General features: G+C 41.8%; 2 protein-coding genes across 2 annotated transcripts in view; one reads left to right on the top strand and one right to left on the bottom strand.

Annotated features, from left to right (window-relative positions):
• Positions 1-8411, bottom strand: part of LOC121292208 (enhancer of rudimentary homolog) — a 49367-nt gene extending 40956 nt beyond the window's left edge. The window contains exons 1-3 of the mRNA XM_041213892.1: positions 8221-8411; positions 6881-6895; positions 622-709 (exon numbers count right to left, since the gene is read on the bottom strand). Of these exons, the coding sequence (XP_041069826.1) occupies positions 622-709; positions 6881-6895; positions 8221-8313 (196 nt within the window). The 5' untranslated portion in view covers positions 8314-8411. The remainder of the gene's footprint in view (positions 1-621; positions 710-6880; positions 6896-8220) is intronic.
• Positions 8412-9073: 662 nt separating this feature from the next.
• slc39a9 (solute carrier family 39 member 9) overlaps positions 9074-19099 on the top strand; it is a 51882-nt gene continuing 41856 nt past the window's right edge. The window contains exon 1 of the mRNA XM_041214634.1: positions 9074-9244. Within this exon, the coding sequence (XP_041070568.1) occupies positions 9149-9244 (96 nt within the window). The 5' untranslated portion in view covers positions 9074-9148. The remainder of the gene's footprint in view (positions 9245-19099) is intronic.

Below are 19099 nucleotides of genomic sequence, written 5' to 3'. Positions count from 1 at the left end.
GGAGAGCTGCCCTGTTCTTTGAATAGCGCCATGGAATTTCTTTACATCCAGCTAGATGGAGTCTCAATTTAACACTTAACAGCAAGGGTTGGGAGTGGGAGGTGCGGATGAGAAAAGGACAGCAAGAGGCAACAACCAAACGATTAAGATAAGTTGAAGTACAGGTTTTCCTTCAGTGTCAACTGTGGCTCAGTGTTAGCACTCTCACCTCCAAGTGAGAAGATCATGGGTTCAAGTCCCACTTCAGAGACTTGAACAGAAGATCTAGGCTAACAAGTACCAAGAGAATGCTGCACAGTTGGAGGCACTCCTTTTCGTGAGATGTTAGAAGATCGCAAGACATTAATCGAACGAGAACCCGAGAGTTCTCTTGGTGTCCTAGCCAACATGTATCTCTCAACCATTAGTGAAAAGAAACTATTTGGCCATTATCTCGTGGCTGTTTGTGGGACCTTACAGTGTGAAAATTGGCTGCCCTGTTACCTCCATTATAATAGTGAAGATGCTGACTTAAGAGTGCTGCATTGGCACTTTGACATGTCCAGAGGTTGTGAAAGGCGCTATATAAATGAAAGTTCTTGTAACCTAGGCACAAACACAAAATGAGGGAGCAGGACTCACCTTCCATACATTCATTTACAGACTCATAATCAGCGTACGTTCGCCCTTCTGGCCTTTTGGTGGGCTGAACTAGCAAAATCGTATGTGACTGAGGAGAGAGAAAGGAATCACATTAGATACTCTGTAGTTTCTCCCTCTTTTGCTCCACATTCTGCCTCTTTCTACTTCCGCTTCTGAAGCAAAAAAGGATTTAACATGTTGCAAATAACTTAAAATTCAAGAGATGGATGAGAAGATTTTACTTCTTATGCAGTGGGTTGTGATCTGAAATGCACTGTCTGAATGGATGGTGGAAAAAGATTCAGTAGTAATTTTCAAAAGAGAACAAAAGGAAATAGGCGCAGGAGTAGGCCATCTAGCCCCTCAAAGCTGCTCCACCATTCAATAAGATCATCAACTTCACTTTCTTGTCCTATCCCCATAATCTTTGGTTCTCTTAATGCCCAAAAATCTATTGATGTGTGTTGAATATACTTAATAATTGAGCATCCACTGCCCTCTGGAGTAGAGAATTCCAAAGATTCACAACCCTCTATGGACTGGATATATACTTGTAACTGACACATCTGGAAGGCTATGGGGAAACATTGGGATAGTGGCTCTTTCAAAGAGCTGGCACAGGCACAATGGGCTGAATGGCCACATTTAGTGCTGTATGATTGCACAACCATAGAACACTTCAAAAGTTGCAAGGTTTTTCAACTTTTAACTTTAGTTAATTATTGTCTGTTATTGCTTAAATGAAAAAAGCTTCTGGTTTACATACTTCAGATGCTCCCTTCAAGTTACTTAGAACTGCTGGATTCACTATTTTCCAATTCCAGAAGATAAGCTGCAACCCAACTTCTAAGAAAGCCACAATTACTGCATTTATATTGCAGGTATGGTGACGGAGGCAAGCTCCTCTTTGACAGCAGTGCCATAGTCCAAATAAGATGGCACCAGTTTCGCAGCACAACTTCAACAGAAATGTCAATGTAGATAAAGTAACACTTGTGGCACAACCAGACATGTCAAGGAGCCTGATGTTGCCGGACAGTGCCACAACAAAGGGACAGTAGCTATTCTGAATATTCAACTGGCGTGTGCCTGCCTGATTACCCGCCCACAAATCAAATTCCCTGTTCCCTCCTTCTTCCATCACAAGATCCGTGACCTGAAAGAACCTCATCAATGTTCAGGTGTTTCATGCTGCCCAAGTTTGGAAACGTGCTCACAGCACGAACAGGGGATTTCAGACATTGTACATACACTGTAGGACTGCTTCCGCTGATATAAACACAAATTAAAACTACACTTGTGTATCCTTTTAACAAGCTATTGGTGGGGGTGGCCTATCAGGAAAGGACAAGATCAGCAGTGTAAAAGCATCTATTGCATTGTCTTATTCTAGAATCCAGATGCTCAGCTACCACACAGTTAAACGTTGATGGACCCGATTGCTACACCAATAAGCTGCATTACATCAATTTACTAATTAACAAGTAATGAAGGTCCCACTTGCACCCAATAGCATTTGGTGATCTGCTACTTTACACCCATGGAACACTGAAAGATTGGTAATGAATGCAAAGGCAATCATTTTGGTGGGAGAGGGGTTAAAGGAAAGGTAGAGCAGGTGTACAGAACAGAAAACAGAATCAGCCGAGAAGGCTGTGAACCAATCTTCATCTAAAGAAACTGACAGCGAAGTAAGCTAGAAGTGTAATATAAGCAGAACTACTTTGAACGTTAACATAGCATTTTCAAAGTTGAATCTCCATTTTAAATGAATTATTGAGAATTGGACAAGCTAAAACCATGCCTTCAAATACAAATATATTGCAAGAAATGAAAAATTTCTCTTTCCCAAGTGAGAGTTATGTAAAGATGTGTTGAAAATCCAGTGTCAATCTGCAGTATTTATATAATTAATCCTCTGAACCCATTAAGCATTCAAGTGACCAGAAATTAGTTAAGGTGTTGTACGTGATCTGTTAAACTAGGGCGCACATAGACTTTGTCTAAAATAACATTGCAATGTAAGTGCTCTTATGTAAAATGGAAATAAATTAAAAACAGTTAAGAATAGGGAAGAGGAAATCTGATAGGAACTAAGACAGATATTAAGGCAAAATACTGCAGAAGCTAGAAATCTGAAAATAAAAACAGAAAATGCTGGAAAAACTCAGTAGGTCTGGCAGCTCTGGAGAGAGAAACAGTTACATTTAGAGCCCAATATGACTCTTCTTCAAAACCAAATACGTCATATTGGACTTGAAATTTGAAATTTAACTCGGAGTTAGATTTCAAGTCCAATATGACGTATTTGATTTTGAAGAAGAGTCATATTAGGCTCTAAATGTAACTGTTTCTCTCTCCACTGCTGCCAGACCTACTGAGTTTTTCCAGCATTTTCTGTTTTTCTTAAGTTCTTTACATTCTTTTGAAATATTAGCATATTAAAACTGGGCAGCATTGTGGCAATATTTGACTCATAGCACAAAATTTTCTGGAGCTTGCTAGCAATCTAAGCTTTAGTCCGCTGAGCATGAAAATTAAAAGCACAGACTGAGCATCAAGCAAGAGCCTTGGAACAAGCTGGTTCACAAACCATTTCTATTTTGTTGCTCAAATACTAACTTCTGCTTAACAGTTTACATACATTATAACAGTCTTTAAGTACAGGAACAGGTTATTCAGTCCCAACTGCCTGGTCTATTCCATTATGCTTCATACGGACCTTTTCCCACCCTACCAGCACATCCTTCTCCTCCAACTGTTTTGAACTTTCTCTTAAAACATGCTGACGCCATTCTCCTTAATCATTTCCTGTAGTGGCAACTACTGTCTGGGTAAAACATTTTCTTTTAAATCCTTATTGAATTCATTGATTTATGGGTGGATCAATACTAGCAAGCTCTCAGCAGAGCTGGAAACACAAACAACAGATTTAATCCAGGTAGGGGTCCTACAAACAATGCTTCAACGATAGAAAGCCTCAAAAAGAGAACAGCAGTAAGAGAAACAGAAGAAATAGGTGAGGATGAGCTCTGCAGCCTCAGGTCATAAATTAAATCATCGAAGAGCAAATGCTGGCCATAAAGGAAGGTCTGGATCTACCGATCTCCAGATCATTGGAGACTGGACATACCTCCCCAGGGTGCACTAAGGGACCCTTCAAAAGTTACAACACACTGATTCTGTGGGAATTCCCCGGAAGGTTTGAACTTCCGATGGGCAATTCCCCTGCTCTCCAGGATCCACCGAAAAAGTCTCCACCTCTGAGTTAGAGTGAAAGACTTTGGACAGTTCCAACTTACTTCCTTGAATAATCAGTCAAGAAAATGTTAGACAACAAAATCCTAGTACAACCGACTGTCCACCACATCCACCTCCCCACCACCAAGTCACCCCGACCTGATCCGGCTAATCCCCACCACCCGACCCCTCCCCCACCACGACTCAACGTAACCTGACCTCACCACCTCAGCCAACTGCCAGCCTACCCCCTTAATTCACCCACCCTACCTCCTTACCTTCTCTCCACAGCTTTTCAGAGAGGTTTTGGGCCATTTAAATTCTTTACTTATAATACGGCTGCTAGTGCCATAAAAAGGGGTGTGGTTTTTGCACAGATTCCCTTTGCTGATGTCTCCAATATTTCCTGCGCTAAGTAAGTTTGGAAGGATCCTCCCATCTGAAGATTTGCCAGAAAAATCCGAGGAAATTAAGTAGGTATTTTTTGTCTGATCAGGGTCGGAAACAGGGGTTCCGAACCAATTCAGAAGATTTGGGCCAAAATGATACAAAGAAAGAAAATAAAATCCATTAGTTTAGGTGGAAATTTTACACAGCCTCAGTCAAAAGGCTGTCGCAGCCTTGGAGGGGGTGCAGTGCACAAACCTGTGCTTGGGAAAGAATTTTTGGAAAGAATCAGAGACAAAGAAAAACATAATAGGAGCAGTAGGCCAAATGGCCCACCGAGCCTGCTCTACCATTCAGTAAGATCATGGCTGATCTTCTATATTAACTTCACATTCCCACCATATTCTCATTGATTCCCTTAATGTCAAAAAAAATCTATCAACCTCAGTCCTGAATACATTCAATGACTGAGAATCTACAGCTCTCAGATAGAGAATTCCAAAGATTCACAACATTTTGAATGAAGAAATTTCTCATCGCTATCCTAAATGGACTTATCCTCAAGAGTATTACCTCTGATTCTAGATTCTCCAGCTGGAGAAACAGCCTCTCAGCATCTACCCTGTCAAGCTCTCCAGCATTTATATATGGTTCAATTAAATCGGTTCTCATCCTTCCAAACTTCAGAGAAAGGCCCATTCTACTCAATCTCTCCTCATTGGATAGCCCTCTCACCCCATGAATCAATCCAGTGAACTTTTGTCTCACCCTCTCTAAGGCAAGTATATCCTTTTTTAAGTACAGAGATCAAAACAGTACCCAGTACTCTGGGTGTGGTCTCAGCAAAGCCCTGTACAATTGCAACAAGACTGCCTTGCTCTCATATAGCAAACCCCTTGCAATAAAGGCTAATATTTCATTTACCTTGCTAATTGGTTACCATATACCTGTATGCTAACTTACTGTTATTTGTGTACAAGAACACGTAAATCTCTCTGAATAGCAACATTTATTAGTTTCTCACTTCTGAAAAATATTTGGCTGTTCTATTATTTGTACCAGGTGGATAATTTTATATTTCCCCACATTATATCCCATCTGTCATGTCTTTGCCCACTGACAACCTGTCTATATCCGTTTGCAATAAAAATAGAAAAATGCTTGAAAAACTCAGCAGGTCTGACAGCGTCTGTGGAGAGATAAACACAATTAACATTATGAGTCTGTATGAATGTCTTCAGAGCTGAAGAGAGGTAGAAAAGTGATGGGTTTTATGCTGTTGAAAAGGGTAGGGGGTGGCGGTGGAGCAAAATAGGTCAGCGTTAGGCTGGAGATCAGGAAATATTAAATGACAAATATGTCATGGACACCAGACAAAGGGAGCAGTAATAATATTATTAAAGACTAAAGCAGATGTTAATGGCAGCATATAGGTCAACTCTCTCTGTAAGTAAGATAGCAGAACAAGAATCAGCATTTTCTGAAAGCAAAATATGAGAATGAGATACAGACTGGCACTTTGGTGGGGGGAGGTAGAAAATAAATCAAAATGGAGGACAGAGTTCATGATCTGAAATTGTTGAACTTAATGTTAAGTCCAGAAGGCTGTACAGTGACTAATCGGAAGATGAGATATTGTTATTGCTTTTATTATATCCGTTTGCAGCTCTTCAGTTTTCTTTTCCACCTAGCTTGGTATTATCAACAATTTGGATATAATACGCTCGGTCCCTTCATCTAATAGATTGCAAATAGCTGAGATCCAAGCACCGATCCTTGTGGCAATCCATTAGTTTCAAGCCACTAACCTGAAAATCACTTATTTATTAATCTGTCTGTTAATCGATCCTTCTAATATATTATCCCCCAATCCCATGAACCATAATCTTGCAGCTACAACTTCAAAAAAACTCAACTGATTTGTCAAAAACAATTTCCCTTTCTTAAAACTGTGCTGACTCAGTTTAACTATATTATAAATTTCTAAGGGTTAGTTCATTTTTGATTGGAAAGCACAAGAGAGAAGTTTGTGTTATGAACTCATTTAGATAAAAACAACTCATCCAGGGACCTGTTTGAAATAAAAAAAACAAATAGCTTTGCTGTAGTCCTACAGTATTTCATAAGAACTGGAATCTTACCACAATTGGAATAAGGCAACACATCCAAAAATGCACAAATGTGCTATCCTAAATTTATTTAGGATAAACAAACTGTGAATAACTCCAACTATTTCAAAGGATCATCATAACCAGCTTGCAAAGCATCTAGACAGTAAGCAGCATGATTAACAGCATGGGAGCACAAGGACATTTGTCACCTTAACTAGGCTCTATCTGTATATCTTCACACAAAAAGGAGATGGAAAGAAACTGGCTTAATACTACAATGCATTTTAGTAATACATTTTAACACTAATATAACAAAATTATGATCTTAAGGTTGAAGTAGTTTCAGGTAATAAAAATCCCAATGTTTAGGGATTATGCATTTTGTGGCAGCTTGTTCTGTATTTATTTTCAGCATTAGGGAACTTTCCAGGATTTCCTGCACTTTAAGGATGGGTTCCTAGATGCATGCGATAGTTCCGTGCTAATTTCTGTCAATTTGGAAGCATCAATAGCACAATCACCTGCACGTTTACTGCCTGCAACATAAAAACAATGTATACAAATTAACACCAGCACTATAGATGGATTATAGTAAATGTACACAATGTGTTCTCACTGCTGCTGAATTACATCAAAAATGGTTTAAATTTTCATTTGCACAGTCTTCCCTGATTTCCCCATGTCATTCGTCACTGCTAGCCAGTAACTTATGGTAAAGTAGTTCTCAGCCCTATAAACTCTCACTCATTGAACTTGACACACATTATCCCTATATCCTCCAGCAATATCCTCTGAGTTTTTGATGCTCCTCCAACAATGACCTCTTGCCTATGCCCAAATTTCATCAATCTACCATTGGCATCCATGCTTTTCACTGCTTCGGCCTCAAATTCTGGAATACCCTTCCTAAACTTCTTTCCCCTTTTGTGTTGTTCCTTAAAACCTACCTCTTTCACCTATCCTAATGTTTCTTCATGTGTCTCAGTATCAATTTTTTTCCCTGATAACTTTCCCATGAAGCTTCTTGGGATGATTTTTAACCACATTAAATATGCCATATCAATGCAAAATGTTGTTGATGATGGGTTATTTATTTTGCTTTAGAAATTCAATGCAGCTTCTCCAAATAGATTCACCTTATTTTTTTTCGAACAGATTTGCAATTAGGCATATCTTTTGTTACCAGGCATAGCACTCACTTCTGATAAATATACATTTCAGGGAGCTTAGGCCTAGTTCCACACTGCTTGTATTACCTCAAAAAAAATGTAGCTTTTCTTCCAGTTTCTTAGAACCAACCTATACCTCAAGGTTTCACATCATTTTTTTTTAAATGGAAAATTTACAAATGCATACTGCCTGTTAAAAGACAACTGGCTAATTGAACAAAAAGCCATTTCCAATGAACTCACCAAGCAATTTTTAACTATTATAAAAAATTAATTTGTTTTACCTATGAACAAATCAATGCATTAATATATAAAATGCAATAATTCTTGTTATTTTTGTTGGCAATTTGCTGTGAATTTTGTACCTAACTAACGTCATTCAAAACTCTCACTCAGAATAACAAACTCTATCCAGTGCATTTATAGTTTGTCTTAAAAAGCATAAGTCCTACTTTTAAATACAGTACTCCCCTATTGTTGACTGACAACTTCTGCACGAGTTGAGTTCTGAAGATGCCGGACTGAGCCTATAGGCCAGAGACAGCATTGCTCAGCCACATCCACCCCAGTAACTTATCCTTTTCTCTTCCAAATAATATACAATATGTATGAACTATATATAATCTCCAAATTAAAATGAGCCAGTCCCAGACTTTATCAGTCTCTCGAATTGTCTCCTTCAAGCCTCTCACCATGATGATCCTTTGAGGCACTTCAGAATCACTGGATTGAAGCGCGCTGCCAACACTTACTCCGCCCCCCACCGCCATCTTTGTGCGGGGCATTTAAACGCACTATCTCTTAACTAGACATTCCAGCTCACAGTAGTAGTCTTCAAGTGTCATCGCACTAAGTTGAATCGGTTATTATTCGTGACCCAAGACTTTAAATGTGATGTTTCGCAGAGGAGCACACATCCTTCTCTAAATGCTTGAAGCGGTCCCCATATTTGTGAGGGGCAAAAAAGAGTGATTTAATATGTTAATAAATGTCCATGTAATTACTTAGCGAAGTAAACCAGAAGGATATTATTTCAGGAAAAGCATCGAATTGTAATTTTATTTGATTCAAAGTAAGATTACGCGGTGTTCAGTTGTGTTGTTGTTTGGCCCTTTGACCCGGATGTGACGGAGTACCGGAAGTTGATTATTGGGTCGGTGGCTGCTATGGGCCGAGCGGCCTCTCCGGGCGGGGATCTAACTGGGGCTTTTTCTCTCTCTCTTTCTGGCCAAATGAAGATGGAGCTTGATTCATCAAAAGATTAAAAGGGGGTTCGGGTAATCCATCGTTGAAATTCAGCCTCGGATTGCTGCCAGCAGCGGACTTTTGTTGTCGGCGGTTAGCCAAGTGCCCTGTTCCCCAACTTCGAACCACCTCCCCTCTCCCTCCCCCACCCAACAACCCCTCCATCCCCTCCACCCCCACCCCACAACCCCTCCACCCCCACCCCACAACCCCTACTCCCCCTTCTCCCCGCCAAACCCCTTCCCTCCCCCAAGTCCCTCAGCTTCCAACCCCCCCCCTCCCCATTTCACCTCCCCTACCCCCCTTCCTCACCCCCCAACCACTTAGTCCTTCCCCATTCTCACCCCCTCCTTGCAGCCCCCCTCCGGCGGCAGAATGGACGATCTCAGCACCATCAGCCTGCTCTCCCTGGCCATGCTGATCGGCTGTTACGTGGCAGGTACCATCCCTTTGGCGTTCAACTTTTCCGAGGTAAGCAGGTTGCCCTCCTCACTGCAACTAGCCGGCAGTTCACCATTTACTGACATTTAACTCCACCTTTACAACCAACCCCCACCGCCCCAGCGACAGATCTTTCCACTGTATGAAGGATGGCTTTCCATCCTTTTTCTTTTCAAAAATGATGAACTTTATAAACATTGGTTGACTATCTCTCTTTCTTGGAAACATTATTCACCCGGATTCCAGAATAAAATGCAGTTAACAAAGGTGGAGTTTAGCTGTTTTTAAAACTAGTGTTTCGTGGCAGTTTTTATTTCACCTGTAACTCCTCTATACGCAAGGCTGAGCCTCGTAAATCGATCACTAAATTGTGTCAGAAACTTGGTTGGACTTTCTCTTAAATTTTAACGAGCTGCTGCAGAAGGAACCCAATAGTTTTCACGAGCAAAAAGGCACAATTTGTTCCTTAATCGCAATCTGATGGCAGTTTGTGTTTTGAGGTGTCAGTTTAAGAAGAATCGTAACTTCGTCCTCCCAACTCAAAATGTACTCAGTAATTTTTAACAAAACACCTCCATATATCTGCATGAGCAATGGTATCTGCAGAAGTGTCACTAAGCATTTGAGTCAGTATCTTTTCAATCTTGGCCTAGAGTTTGAAAGTCAGATACATCTGTATCTGACGTCAGAAAATAGGAACCTAGATGTTTTATTTAAATTATGTTTATTCGCATTTGTGCTTCATCTGAACCTCTTTTTTTGTTTAGATTACTATCCTTTTTGTGCTGCACCTTACTAACGTTTTATATATAATAAAGCATTGGCATAGCTGTGTTAATGTTTGTAGCGCCCTGAAGGAGGCTGCATTGTTGATCCAGTGAGATGTGCTTCAAAGTATGGATATTATGATTTAGCTGTGATGCCCTGTGTAGTCAAATAGTGTGCTGGCACTCACCATTTGGGTGTAGTCCTAGCATCTGTGTCCCATTGTCGGTTAGCACCTATAAGAAAAACAGTGACAGCTTTTTTTTGGAGATGTTTGAATTTTTACAATGTATTACTTATAAAAAAAAATTAACAAAGAGAAGACCTACTTAACCTTTGAGACTTTAAAAAAAAAAATTAAAACAGCAAATAGACGTTCTTAAAAATATCAGTATCAGGCTCTGGATTGACCTTTGCCTGGGTGAAGGGCAATCCATTTTTTTGATAGCTGGGTTGTGTCCAACATTTTCACCATAAGGGAAGTGGGCCAGGTAGCATGCACCAAAGCCTTCAATCACTTTGAAGGCCATGTTAACAATGAACGTCATTGTTTCTTCAGGCCCTGCAAATCAGAATCAGTTGAAAATTGCCTGTTCTTGGTCGACATATTAAATATTTGGTGAATTTCAGATGCTGTATTGACAGCTGCAAGTGTCAATGCTTTGCAACATCATTGCTTTGTTGTGTTGGCCCAAAAGGATTTACATTGTCAGATATAATGTTTTGATCACAATAATTGGTAAAGAGCTTCCCATGTCATTATTTTACACAATGTTCTTCGAGTGATTTTATCTATGTATGAAACAATTTTTTGGTTGGCTTGAAAGGGCATTCAGAGAGCTGGCTACATCATTAACATTGCTATATTTTTTGGAGCAAGTAGAGGTTATTTAATGTTGTGAAGTAGAAAAGTTTAGTTGCCTAGCGAGACAAATAATGCAATCTATTGCTCATTGCACCGCCATATTCACATTAACACTGCTAAACACCAACATGCAAAACAACTCTACCTCTCTGTCATACACCCTATTTTTTTGCTTTATTCTTTCATGGGATGTGGGCATCACTGGCAGGGCCAGCATTTGTCGCCCATCCCTAATTGCCCTTGAACTGTGTGGCTTGCTAGGTTGTTTCAGAGGGTAGTTAAGAGTCAACTACATTTCTGTGGGTCTGGAGTCACATGTAGGCCAGACCACGTAAGGATGGCAGATTTCCTTCCTTAAAGGACATTAGTGAACCAAATAGGCTTTTACAGCAATCTATCAGGTGAGACTAGCTTTATATTCCAGATTTATTAATTGAATTTAAATTCCACCAGCTGCCATGCTGGGATTTGAGCCCATGTCCCCATAACATTAAGATAAAAACAAAATACTGCGGATGCTGAAAATCTGAAACAAAAATAAAAATAGCTGGAAAACCTCAGCAGGTCTGACAGCATCTGCGGAGAGGAACACAGTTAATGTTTCGAGTCCATATGACCCTTCATCAGAACTAAGGAAATAGAGAAATTAGGTGAAATATAAGTTGGTAGAGGCAGGTGGAACAGGTGGAGCTGGAGAGAGGGCCAGTGATAGGTGGAGGCAAAGAAGAGATTGCCAAAGATGTCATAGACAAAAGGACAAAGGGGTGTTGACGGTGGTGATATTATCTAAGGAATGTGCTAATGGGAACATTAAGGGTAGCAAGCAGGACAAACAAGTGGCAGATGGCCCGAGTGGGGGGAAGGGATTGAAATGGGTTATAAGTGTGGAGATAAGTCTCACTTCCTCCAATTAAAAGGTGTGGCTATGGGTAACTGCATGGGCCCCAGTTATGCCTGTCTCTTGGTGAGCTATGTGGAACATTCCTTGTTCCAGTCCTACTCCGGCCCCCTCCCACAACTCTTTCTCCGGTACATCGATGACTGCTTCGATGCCATTTCATGCTCTCGTCTGGATCTGGAAAAATTTATTAATTTTGCTTCCAATTTCCACCCCTCCATCATTTTCACATGGTCCACCACTGACACTTCCCTTCCTTGACCTCTCAGTCTCAATTTCTGGTGATAGACTGTCCACCAATATTCATTATAAGCCTACTGACTCCCACAGCTACCTTGACTACAGCTCCTCACACCACGCTTCCTGTAAGGACTCCATCCCATTCTCTCAGTTCCTTTGCCTCCGTCGCATTTGTTCTGATGATGCCACTTTCCAAAACAGTTCCTCTGACATGTCTTCCTTCTTCCTTAACCAAGGTTTTCCACTCACAGTGGCTGACAGGGCCCTCAACCGTGTCCGGCCCAGTTACCATGCATCCGGCCTCACACCTTCCTCTCCCTCCCAGAACCTTGTCCTCACTTATCACCCCACCAGCCTCCGCATTCAAGGGATCATCCTCCGCCATTTCCGGCAACCCAGCATGATGCCACCACCAAACACATCTTCCCTTCACCCCACCCCCGGCAGCTTTCCACAGGGATCGTTCCCTCTGAGACACCCTGGTCCACTCCTCCATCACCACCTACACCTCAACCCCCTCCCCCGGCACCTTCCCATGCAATCACAGAAGGTGCAACACCTGCCCCTTTACTTCCCCCCTCCTCACCGTCCAAGGGCCCAAACACTCCTTTCAAGTGAAGCAGCACTTCCCTCAATTTAGTCTACTGCATTTGCTGTTCCCAATGCACAGGCTGGGTGACCGCTTTGCGGAACACCTTCAGTCTGTCTGCGAGCATGACCCAGACATCCCTTTCGCTTGCCATTTCAACACACCACCCCGATTTTATGCCCACATGTCCATCCTTGGCCTGCTGCCATGTTCCAGTGAAGCTCAATGCAAACTAGAGGAACAGCACCTCATCTTCCGACTAGGCACTTTAAAGCCTTCCGGACTTAATATTGAGTTCAACAACTTCAGATCATGAACTCTCTCCTTCATCTTCACCCCTTTCTGATCCCCCTTTTTTCAATAATTTATAATTTAAAAAATATATATTTTTCTTTTCCCACCTATTTTAAAATTTATTTTGATCCATTGTTTTATGTCCACCTTTTAGCCCATTTTGATCTCTCCTCCCCCATCCCACCCCACTAGGGCCATCTGCCCTTGCTTGTCCTGCTCGCTACCCTTAATGTCCCCATTAGCATATTCCTTAGATAATATCACCACCGTCAACACCCCTTTGTCCTTTTGTCTATGACATCTTTGGCAATCTCTTCTTTGCCTCCACCTATCACTGGCCCTCTATCCAGCTCTACCTGTAACACCCCTTCTACCAGCTTATATTTCACCTAATTTCTCTATTTCCTTAGTTCTGATGAAGAGTCATACGGACTCAAAATGTCAACTGTGTTCCTCTCTGCAGATGCTGTCAGACCTGCTAAGTTTTTCCAGCTATTTTAATTTTGGTTTTGTTCCCATAACATTAGCCTGGGCCTCAGAATTACTAGCCTAGTAACATTACCAGTACACCACCATCTCCCCAATCTTACTCTGATTCAAGCATTACCCAGTGTTCTCTTAAAAGATGCACTGGTTTCTGCCTCAATCACCCCCTGGTACAAAGTATCCCATGCTCCCAACAACACCCTGTGTAAAGGAATCTCTCTATCCAAAATTTTTTGAAGTAACAGAGATAGTTGGTAAAGTAGATATTATATATATCAAGCTTGTCCAACCTATGACCCACTGGCCACAGCTTGGCCCCAAAGCCTCTGTATCTGGTCCACGGAGCCACTGTTAGAACTATGGGTAAGTTCATCGAAAGATTCTGCAAGGAGCTGCGCCTCCAATCTTGGGCTGGTTCTCTCCTGTGTTTGCTGCTGACAGGCTAATGAGCCAATCAGCAGAAAATCTGGGAGAGAAACAGTCTGACTGGAGGAGCAGTGAGCATTGGGAGGATAAATGGCTTCTCTTTGTTTTATCAGTGCGATCAATGTCATCCTCCCGTCCAGGCTCCAGTCCCTAACGGAGCACAAGGCTCAAAATGGCAAAGTGGCCCAGGGAGGCCATGAGAAACAGCAGAATTGCAGCAACAGCACCCGCCTTGGGTAACTGGAGCCCCAGACAGGATGCAGTGAGGAATTGTGTCCCTTCACAGTGTTCTGAATACCTTGGCGGTAAGATGTTCAAACTTTGCGGGCTCAGGCGGCAAGCGAGTAAGTCTGGGTGCAAGCAAGAATCCTGAAACTGGGAGTGAGCCGGACACGCGCACACCCTGTCCTCTCCTTCCTCCTTCCGAAAAACCTATCCATAAAGCAGGCCAGGAGAGGAGGAAAAACCAGGCTGATAGGTAATCAACTTCCAGCCTCCACTTTTATATGAATTCATCCAAGGCCATCACAGTGTGTGTCACCAGAGGCAAATGCAATGTCAATGTTAGTTAAACCCAACTCTTTAGCTCAGCCCCGGTCCCCACCCCTTCCCTGGTGACCAAGACTTGGGGGAGGTCTAGTCTGTCTCTCTAGCTCTGCTTAAGCAAAAAGGCAAAAAAGGTTTTATTAGTCAACTCAGCTGCTTGGCACTTTTTGGTGATTTTTATAAATTTTTAAAAATTGTCAGTTTATTGCTTTGACATTGATTTTTTTTTTAAATTCATGTTTAATGTTGTGCTAAACCTTACCCTGTCAAAATTTGCTCATCAGCCCCTTGCGTGAGAAAAAGCTTGAAATGTGGCCCCACCACATGAAAAGGTTGGACAATCCTGGTATCTATGGACTTACAAAAGATATCTGATAAAGTGCCACGTAACAGACTTGTTTGGAAAATAGAGGCACAAGACATTAGACAGTTGTAACTTGGGTATGAAATTGGCTAAGGGATAAAAGGCAGAGAGTCGTGCTGAATGGATGTTTTTCTGACTGTAGAGAAGTAGTCAATGCGATAATGTAAAAAATAGGTACAGGAGTAGACCATACGGCCCCCTTAAGCCTGCTGTGTCATTCAATGTGATCTTCTGCCTTAGTTCCACTTTCTTGCCCACTCTCCATATCCCTTGATTTACCTAGCGATCAAGAATCTGCTTATTTCAGGCTTAAATACATTCACTAATGTAGCATCCACAACTCTTTGGGGTAGACTATCTTTTTGTACACAAACGACTTTGGTATAGGCAGTACAACTTTGAAGTTTGAAGCTTGTACAAATCTTGGCAACATAATAAATAATGACTAAGATAGTATAGGTAGAGTACTTCAAATCTGGCCACCCAAAACCAGCGGTGTTCGAAAACAAGACATTTTTTCCCATGCTCTGAGTGGGTTAGTGATCCTTAACCCCACCCAATCCAGAGAGAAGAGAGATCATCTTCACTGAATTAAGGGCTTCCAACTTTTTTTTTCTGAAATCTGTCACGGACTTAGTCCTGAGATTGCTGGATTTGGGTACTCTCTAACAGATTTTAGGAGGACACAGACAAACTGATGAAATGGCAGACACATGGACGTTAGATTTATTGCAGTTTTAATGTGTGAAGTGATGCACTTTGGGAGAAACAACATGACAAGTCAGTGTAATCTATGTGGCACTGTTTTGAGGGGGTGCAAGAACAGAGGCACCTGCTTTAGGGAGGGGGGTGCTGCATATTTACGAATCTTTGAAGGTGGCAAAGCAAGCTTAGGAAGGTTGTTAGGTTAAGAAAACTACAGACACTTGGCTTTGCAAATAGGGTCATTGAATACAAGATCAAGCCTTTAAATTATTGATTAAGCTTCAGCTGGAGTAAGTACTGTGTACATTTCGGAGCACTACAGTTTAAGTAGGATTTCAAGGCCTTGATAAGAATGCAGAAGAGGTTTACCAGGATGATACCAGGGATGAGGAAGATTGGTAAGTGGAAATAAAAGCAAAATATTGCAATGCTGGAGATCTGAAAAAGAAACAGTGCTGGAAAATTCAGTACTGTCTGCAGCATCCGTGGAGAGAGAAACAGAGTTAAAGTTTCAAGTCCGTATGACTTCTTCAGAACTGAAGAGAGGTAGGGATGTGATGGGTTTTATGCTGTTGAAAAAGTTTTGATGCGACAAGATTGTGCATGTCAAAAAGGCACTGAGACCAGGGAAACCTTCACAGTGAGTCCCCTCTTCCTCACCCGAGTGCATTTTTAAACAGGTCTCTGGATGACAGTTAGCACTGATGTTCAGATCAGGTAAATCCTTCCTTAACCCAGAATCACACTTATTTCCACTAAAGCTGAGATCAGCTAATTCAGCACAGTAAAGGAATTGAAGGAACACTTTTTAAAATGAACTAATCTCCTGTTGCATTGCCATTAGCTAAATGCATTTTTAAAAATAAACTTTAAACTGTACTTTGTACATTTTGTAGAACTATATCTACATCTGTAGTCGCTTCTCCCTGTCTCCCCTTGTGTTCTTTCTTCAGTTTTTATCTTCTCCTTGAATTCTCTCTCTCTCTCTCTTCCTCTGTCACTCACAAAGTAGCTGAGTCTCTAGTTTTACTCTTCATTTTTCAACTTTTGTAAGTCCACCCTGGCCAAGCTTTTGTTCACATCCCTTCCTTTGGTTCAGTGTGAATTATTTATCTCTGATTGCGTTATTTTTCTCATGTGTGTCTTGATATATATCTCAAACCGTCTTTCTCATTTTCTCTCATACATGAAAGAAAAAGGAAGAAAATGACATTGTTTTTCTACAACTAACTTGCCTCTAGAGCGATTTCTAGAGCGATCGCAGGGTTTCAACTGCCTGATAGCTGCAGAAATGATATTGTCTGTCTCTGATTATGTAAGAGAGTGAGTAGGAAGTACGCACCACAATAATGAGCTGCATTCTATTCCCATTCTGCTGAATGGGAGTCAAATCCTAACTAGTTGTGATATATCTAGGAGCTAAACCAATTTTTAATGGGGAGAGGTGGAACTTCCTGTTGGCATGTGTAGAAAAGCTGCGATGAGTCTCTTTTAAAGGGAGAGCATTTTCATTTTGAATTCCTAAAGAATTTGGAGTGCTGTTATTGTGAAAATAAGGCTTTGACCAAAACAATTAGTTTTTAAACCCATTGAAGTGTCATAATAGTAAATCAATCTCATACAATGCACCCTTATGTATAATACACAATTATGAATAATTTGGAATCAAAATACTTTTCCACTGGATCTTGTGATGTTTACTGTCTTTTGTAATTAGCCCACACCTTGTTGAATGCTTAATGAGTTCCTATTTTATGCTTGTCATCTGTGAACATCAACTACCATGATGTTGTAGATATGAGGGCCATGTAATATGATATAATGAAGCCCTCAAAGATCCCACCAAAACAGCCGTTCTCAGTCAGCACCTCACTGGCAACCTCTCAATCTCCAGTCACCAGGAGCTACAATGTGTCATAGTGCATGGTTGATCCTAGAGTCCACCATAACTAGCACCAGCAAAGAGGTCCTTGGCCCCTTTACTAGGGAAAATCGTGACTGTTTTGATGGTTTGATGAAAACAACCAAGAGATACAGGACCTAAACGAGCATAAGTGCAAAACTTTCGCCGACTGGAAACTTTGCCATGCCTCAAGAGAAAAGCAGCTGTCCTACAGGCATCTGAAGGCAGCAGTACAGCATAAAATCTGCAACATAAGGAACAAATGGTGGGTAGAAAGAGTGCAGGAGATCCAACAACTCGCAGACACCAACGATGTGTGCAGTTTCTTCAGCGCTTTCAAGACTATCTATGGTCCAAGCATTTGAGGGCCCTTCCCACTGAGAAACAAGCATGGAGGGAGCTCATAAAGGACAGGGAAGGAGTCAGTGCTCACTGGAAAGAAAATTTTGAAGAACTCCTCAATTGGGACTCTCTTCAACATGAATGCCCTCAACTTCATTCCTTTGTATTCTGTCCTCAGTCTTGCCACCGCTCTGGTCTGGAGCAATGTTGAAAAAGCCATTCAACAACTGATAAACAAAGAAATCTCTGGAGCAGGTGGAATCCCTGCTGAAATTCTGAAACATGGAGATGCGCTTCTGGCACAGCTTCACAACCTCATGTCCTTCATCTGGGAAGAGGAGTGCATGACACGTGATATCAGGGACGCTGTGATGGTGACTATATTCAAGAAGAAAGACGAATATCTGCAGGGGAGCCTTCCTGCTGTCTACCACGGGGAAGATAGTTGCCAGGATCCTCCTCAACCCAGTGACTGAAGAACTCCTTCCAGAGTCACAGTGCTTTTTCTCCCAACAAGAGACACCCCAGATTTGACCTTCAATGCACAACAAATCCAAAAACAGCACCAACCCCGGTACATAGCTTTTTTCAACCTCGGAGACGCCTTTGACTCTGTCAACCATGAAGGCTTGTGGAATATCCTCCTCAAATTGCCTGGCCTCAGAAATTTGTCACCTTCCTCTGCCTATTCCATGATGACATGTGACAATGATTCTGACCAATGGAATCACCACTGCCCCAATCTGTAAAGACCTGAGGTTAAACAAGGCTCTGTCATCGCACCAACCCTCTTCTCCATCTTTCCTGTTGCAATACTGCACCTCACCTCCAGCAAACTGGCTGTAGGCATGGAGATCATGGGAAACTGCTCAATTTATACTGTCTTCAATCCAAAACCAAAATGACTCCAACCTTGGTCATAGTTTCAGTGTGCATATGATGCTTTTGTGTATGCTCACTTAGAAACTGAGCTCCAGGTCATTGTCAACTCCTTTTCTAAAGCAAATGAGAAAATGGGCCTTTCATTAAACACCGGAAAACCTAAGGTCATCTTCCAACCAATCTCCACAGCACAACCACAACACCCCCCCCCCCCCAACTAATTACGATCAATGGTCAGATCTTGGAAATGGTGGACCATTTCCCATACCTTGGGTGCCTCTTCTTGATGAAGGCAGACATAGACGAAATTCATCATTGTCTCCAATATGCTAGCTCAGCCTTCGACCGAAGAAGAGAGTATTTGAGGACCAGGATCTCGAACCTGAGACTAAGGTCATGGTTTACAGGGCAGCAGTGATCCCTGTGCTCTTATGTGCTCTGGAGACTTGGACAACCTATAACAGGCACTGGAGTAGTATGACCAGCAATGCCGTCGCAAGATCCTCCAAACCCGATGGCAAGTGGTCCAATAGCAGCATCCTCTCTCAAGCCAATAGGCCCAGCATCAAGGCACTAATCA

The sequence above is a fragment of the Carcharodon carcharias genome, chromosome 20 (assembly GCF_017639515.1).
Source record: "Carcharodon carcharias isolate sCarCar2 chromosome 20, sCarCar2.pri, whole genome shotgun sequence".
Classification (NCBI taxonomy): Eukaryota; Metazoa; Chordata; class Chondrichthyes; order Lamniformes; family Lamnidae; genus Carcharodon; species Carcharodon carcharias.
Note: the sequence above shows the minus strand (reverse complement) of the source record. Positions and strands in the feature narration are given on the sequence as shown.